Below are 5,465 nucleotides of genomic sequence, written 5' to 3' on the forward strand. Positions count from 1 at the left end.
GGGATAGAGCATGTATTCCTTTTTGTATGTTTTAAGGTATTATTTCAAATGATGACATAGTTTTGGCATGATGGTGGATTGCTTGTAGATGGATAGATAAAATTCATATCATTCAATGAAGAACTAGTTGGAGCTTAGAGTGGCTTCATAACTTAAAGGGAGTTGTGAGGCAAAGGACAAGGTCTGAGGGAAGCATGTAAGAGGGTTGGTTAGTGCATGAGTCACGGGAACATATCATAGAGTTCCATTAACCAAACCTAACTTAATTCAACCCGAGTTCAATTAATCTAGCCTAAGTTATAACCCAAATGTTTAGCCCTGGTTAGCATTAACCAAACCTAACCCAAACTAACTAAACCTAAACCTAACTAACCAATGATCCGGTTCCTCTTTCGCCTCCCGAACAGCGCTCTCTGAGCTCCCTAGCTTCTTGAGCCTCACAATCGCACTCTTCCTAGGCCTCCTGAGCTACGCTCTTGCACTCTCTGGCGGCCTGCTCATGATCCTCCCGGATCTCCTGAAGCTGAAGCATGCGTGGAAGCAGTAATGTGAGTATAAGAACTGAGGGGGGAAATATAGGGGTCATCTGCAGCATGCGTGGAAGCGGTAATATGAGTTTAAGAACTGAGGGGGGAAATACAGGGGTCATCCAAAGAGGGAAAATAAACAGTATATATGTCTGCCCAAAGGGGTTGAATACAACAGTACAGTACTGTATGGAAGGGACAACCTTCACTGCAAAAGAATGGAGAAATATTGTATGGAAGGACGGAGGTCCTTCACTATAGAAGACTGAAACTGATGGATAAAGGACGGCTCTGTTGCTACCCTGCTGCTGGCGGTGCCAAGCAATGAAGCCTGGGCCTGGAATGGAGCTGGTCTGCTGCTACCCGCCCCGCTTGATCCTGTCCTGAAGACTGCTGCTGGCTGGAGGTTTTCTGCCCCCAATTCAAGCCTGGAACACGATGGAGAATAAGCCCATGGGGGCTGCCTTTTATAGGCCCCCCAGGGTCCTGAACTAGACTGACCAGGCCCTGGAATTTGTCCCAAGCAGGCCTGGACTGTCCTGACCCAGGGTCGCGTCTGCTAACCAGCCAACCTGGCTGTTTGACCACCATGTGGCACTTGTGTGGTGCAGCACCTGTCCTGCCCTGTGGCACTGTCACAGCAGCCTGCAGCCTGTGCCGCCATAGCCAGCATAGCCATGGGCTGCATCTGCACATGACACTTTGCATGTGTGTACGCACATGCACAACCCCCCACCCCACGCGCACGGCCGCACATGCACACACACACGTGTATGTGTGTGTGTGTGTGTGTGTGTGTAATTTTGCTATATATATATATATATATATATATATACTGCCCATGTCAGTCCCTGTCCTGAATTCTTCCAAGCTTGTTCTCATGCTCTCATGGCTCTTCCTCCCGCATGTGAGCATCTGCATAGATGTTAGACATCAAAACATAGGCAGCAGCATCTTTTTCATCCAATTGCACTGCATGATCAAACGCCAGTCTTCCAAGGTCCACATTACCCCACTTTCGACAAGCAGCCAACACCGTATGCCACACCACAATATTAGGATGGAAAGGCATCTTCTTCACCATCGCTACTGCCTCGTCTAATTGGCCTGCACGGCCAAGGAGATCAACAATGGCAGTATGGTGCTCAATAGTTGGAGTGATGCCATACTCTTTGCTCATGGCCTCAAAGTACTTCCGGCCCTTATCTACTAGACCCGTGTGATTGCAAACAGCAAGCACCACAGAAAATGTGACCGCATCTGGATTTACCCCTTCTGCTCCCATTCTCTCAAGCATATGGAAAACAATTTCACTTTCTCCAAGCTGGGCATATCCTGCCATTACTGTATTCCGTGAGCCCACGTTTTGCACTGGCACTTTGTCGAAGGCCTCCCTCGCTTCTGCAAGCAAGCCACATTTAACATACATATCAACCAAGGTGCTGCCAATAAAAAAATTTATTTCCAGCCCCCTTCTGGCAATCTCCATGTGTATCTCTCGGCCCTTGTCTATGGCTCCTACACTGCCAGATGATTTCAGGCCATAAGCAAATGTGACAGCATCTGGAGAAAGACCCTCCAGTTGCATCTGTTCAAGACAATCAAGCGCTTCCTCACCAAGCCCATGTTCGGCATATCCTGCCATTAGTGCAGTCCATGAGACTACATCTCGAAGTGGCAGGTTGTCATTCGCTTCCTGTGCTTCTGCAAATGCAGCACATTGGGCATACATATCCACCAAGGTGCTGCCAACAAAAAGATCTCTGTCCAGCCCCTTTCTGGCAAGCTCAGAATGTATTTCTCTGCCCTTGTCTATGGCTCCTATGCTGCCACAAGCTTTCAAGATGCAAACAAGTGTGACAGCATTTGGGGAGAGACCCTCCAGTTGCATCTGTTCGTGACAGTTCAGCACTTCATCACCAATCCCATGCTCGGCATATCCTGCCATTAGTGCATTCCATGAGACCTCATCTCGGACTGGTAGCTTGTCAAACGCCTCCTGTGCTTCTGGAAGCAAGCCACATTTGGAATACATATATACCAAGGCACTGCCGACCGAAGGATCTTGTTCCAGCCCCTTATGGGCAATCTCAGTGTGTATTTCTCGGCCCTTATCTATGGCTCCTATGCTGCCACAAGATTTCAGACTGCAAACAAAAGTGAAAGCATCTGGGGAAACACCCTCGTGTCGCATCTGTTCAAGACAGTTCAGCACTTCCTCACCAGGCCCATGTTTGGTATATCCTGCCATTAGCGCAGTCCATGAGACTACATCTCGAAGTGGCAGCTTGTCGAATGCTGACCGTGCTTCTTCAAGTGCGACACACTGGGCATACATATCCACCAAGGTGCTGCCAACAAAAAGACCTCTTTCCAGCCCCTTTCTGGCAATCTCAGCATGTAGTTCTCGGCCCTGGTCTATGGCTCCTATGCTACCACAAGCTTTCAAGCTGCAAAGGAATGTGACAGCATTTGGAGAGAAACCCTCCAGTTGCATCTGTTCAAGACAGTTAAGCACTTCTTCACCAAACTGATGCTCGGCATACCCTGCCATTAGTGCATTCCACAAGACCTCATCTCGAACTGGGATCCTGTCAAAAGCTTCCCGTGCTTCTAGAAGCAAGCCACATGTGGCATACATATCGACCAAGGTGCTGACAACAAAAAGGTCTCTTTCCAGCCCCTTTCTGGCTATCTTGGCATGTATTTCTCGGCCCTTGTCTATGGCTCCTATGCTGCCACAAGCTTGTAAGCTGCAACTAAATGTGACAGTATTTGGGGAGAGACCCTCCAGTTGCATCTGATTGAGACAGGTCAGTGCTTCCTCACCAAGCCCATTCTCGGCATATCCTGCCATTAGTGAATTCCACGAGACCTCGTTACGAACTGGCAGCATGTCAAATGCCTCCCGTGCTTCTGCAAGTGAGCCACATTTAGCATACATGTCCACCAAGGTGCTGCCAACAAAAAGATTTCTTTCAAGCCCCTTTCTGGCAATCTCTGCATGTAGTTCTCGCCCCTTGTATATGGCTCCTATGCTGCCACAAGCTTTCAAGCTGCAACTAAAAGTGATAGCGTTTGGAATGAGACCCTGCAATTGCATCGCTTCAAGACAGTTCAGTGCATCTTCACCAAGCCCACGCTCGGCAAATGCTGCCATTAGTGCATTCCATGAGACCTCGTCTCGAACTGGCAGCTTATTGAATACTTCTTGTGCTTTTCCAAGCAAGCCACATTTGGCATACATATCCACCAAGGTGTTGCCAACAAAAAGGTTTCTTTCCAACCCCTTTTTAGCGATCTCAGTATGTATTTCTTGGCCCTTGTCTATGGCTCCTAGGCTACCACAAGCTTTCAAGCTGCAAACAAATGTGACAGCATCTGGAGAAAGGCCCTCCAGTTTCATCTGTTTGAGACAGTTCAGTGCTTCCTCGCCAAGCCCATACTCAGCATATCCTGCCATTAGTGCATTCCACGAGACCTCATTTCGAACTGGTAGCTTGTCAAATGCTTCTTGTGCTTCTGCAAGCCAACCACTTTTGGCATACATATCCACCAAGGTGCTGCCAACAAAAAGATCTCTTTCCAGTCCCTTTCGGGCGATCTCAGTGTGAAACTCTTGTCCTCTTTCCGCATCTTTCAGCCTAGCACAAGCCTTCAGTACAGCCAGGAAGGTATTCTTATTAGGATATACAAAATTTTCTTCCATTTTCTGGTAGACGTTGAGGGCATGCTCTGATTCCCCGCATTCTATATAGCCCCAGATGAGAGAAGTCCAAGAATATACATTCCGATCAACCAACTTATCAAACACCTGCTGAGCATCGCAGATGCTTCCAACTTGGACCAACATTGGGACAAGGTAGTTACCAAGAGAGCTATGATCTTCCAGCCCATATTTGCATACATAGCCATACAAGCGCTTGGTATATGCTAGATTTTTCAGTGTTCTGCATTTATGCAGGATGCATGTTAGGTTCTGAATTGAATGCAGCTGAGGCATCTGCTCCATAGACATGAATGCCTCGTCTAAGCTGAGCTTCTCCCAGCCACTCTTCTCGCACAGTTCTTGTGCTTTAGATGCATTCATCTTTACTGCAGACCTGAAGCCAAGCCTGCCACAGTCTTCAACCAAGCCACGATCTTGGGCCTCACCGGCCTTTTTTCTCGAGCATGTCTTTTAACACATTGTAGATTGTACCAGCCGTCTATCCAAAGGGAATCGTCGGCTTAAAATCTGAAGATCTTGGGTTTGTGTATTGTTAGGATTCACACGAGACTGGTCAGACAGGCTGATCTACAACTTTAACCGTAAATCATTCAGTTCGGATTCATCTCGCACTTACTTTGCTCTCTCGGTTGTCCCACTCCTGGGAGGGATCCTTGAAGTACTTCTTCCATAAACGCTCGGTCCCTGACCTACCTGCGAAGCGTGATCACAGGGAAAACCAATTGCGGGAATTGGGTGTCGCAAGTAGCGAGGAAAGCGCTTTTTCCCCCAAGCGTACAGCACTCCTTAACCGGTTATATGACTAAATACACATGCAAAGACGGAGAAAAATTTTATACGAGTTTATACCGTTGCAAAAGAAGGCTGTACCTTGAACTCCCAACATCCAAGGGAGAAGCCATCGGAGAGTTTGGGCTGCGCAGATGAGCTGCCAAAAACCCGGACAATGCACCTGAGAGACCATAAGAGTTGCTCCAGAGCACTCCTCTACATAGGATGAGTAGTGGTGTCCTCTAATTATGATGAGTAGTGGTCCTCTACATCTCATGAGTATAGGTGTCCTTTATATGTGATGAGTACTACGTGTGCATGTATGGGGTGTACTTCCCATGCATTCAATGCATCACCGGCACGCATGGGCAGCTCTAGTCTATAAACACCCCAAAGAAGACCGCACAGTCGGTGTGGAAAGAGTGACCAGGGGCTGA

At 47.9% G+C, this 5,465-nt stretch overlaps 1 protein-coding gene across 1 annotated transcript; it reads right to left on the minus strand.

The window, feature by feature from the left end:
• Positions 1-654: 654 nt before the first annotated feature.
• On the minus strand, positions 655-5,235 carry LOC147879573 (pentatricopeptide repeat-containing protein At2g39620-like). Its single transcript, XM_087371716.1, has 2 exons — positions 5,128-5,235; positions 655-4,950 (listed from the first exon to the last, which is right to left on the minus strand). Exon 2 carries the CDS (start codon positions 4,615-4,617, stop codon positions 1,414-1,416), a length of 3,204 nt encoding a protein of 1,067 aa, XP_087227842.1. The 5' UTR covers positions 4,618-4,950; positions 5,128-5,235; the 3' UTR covers positions 655-1,413.
• Positions 5,236-5,465: the final 230 nt, after the last annotated feature.

This window comes from Dipteris shenzhenensis, chromosome 33, assembly GCF_047967505.1.
Source record: "Dipteris shenzhenensis isolate YYH24624 ecotype China chromosome 33, Dip_SZ_1.0, whole genome shotgun sequence".
Taxonomy (NCBI): Eukaryota; Viridiplantae; Streptophyta; class Polypodiopsida; order Gleicheniales; family Dipteridaceae; genus Dipteris; species Dipteris shenzhenensis.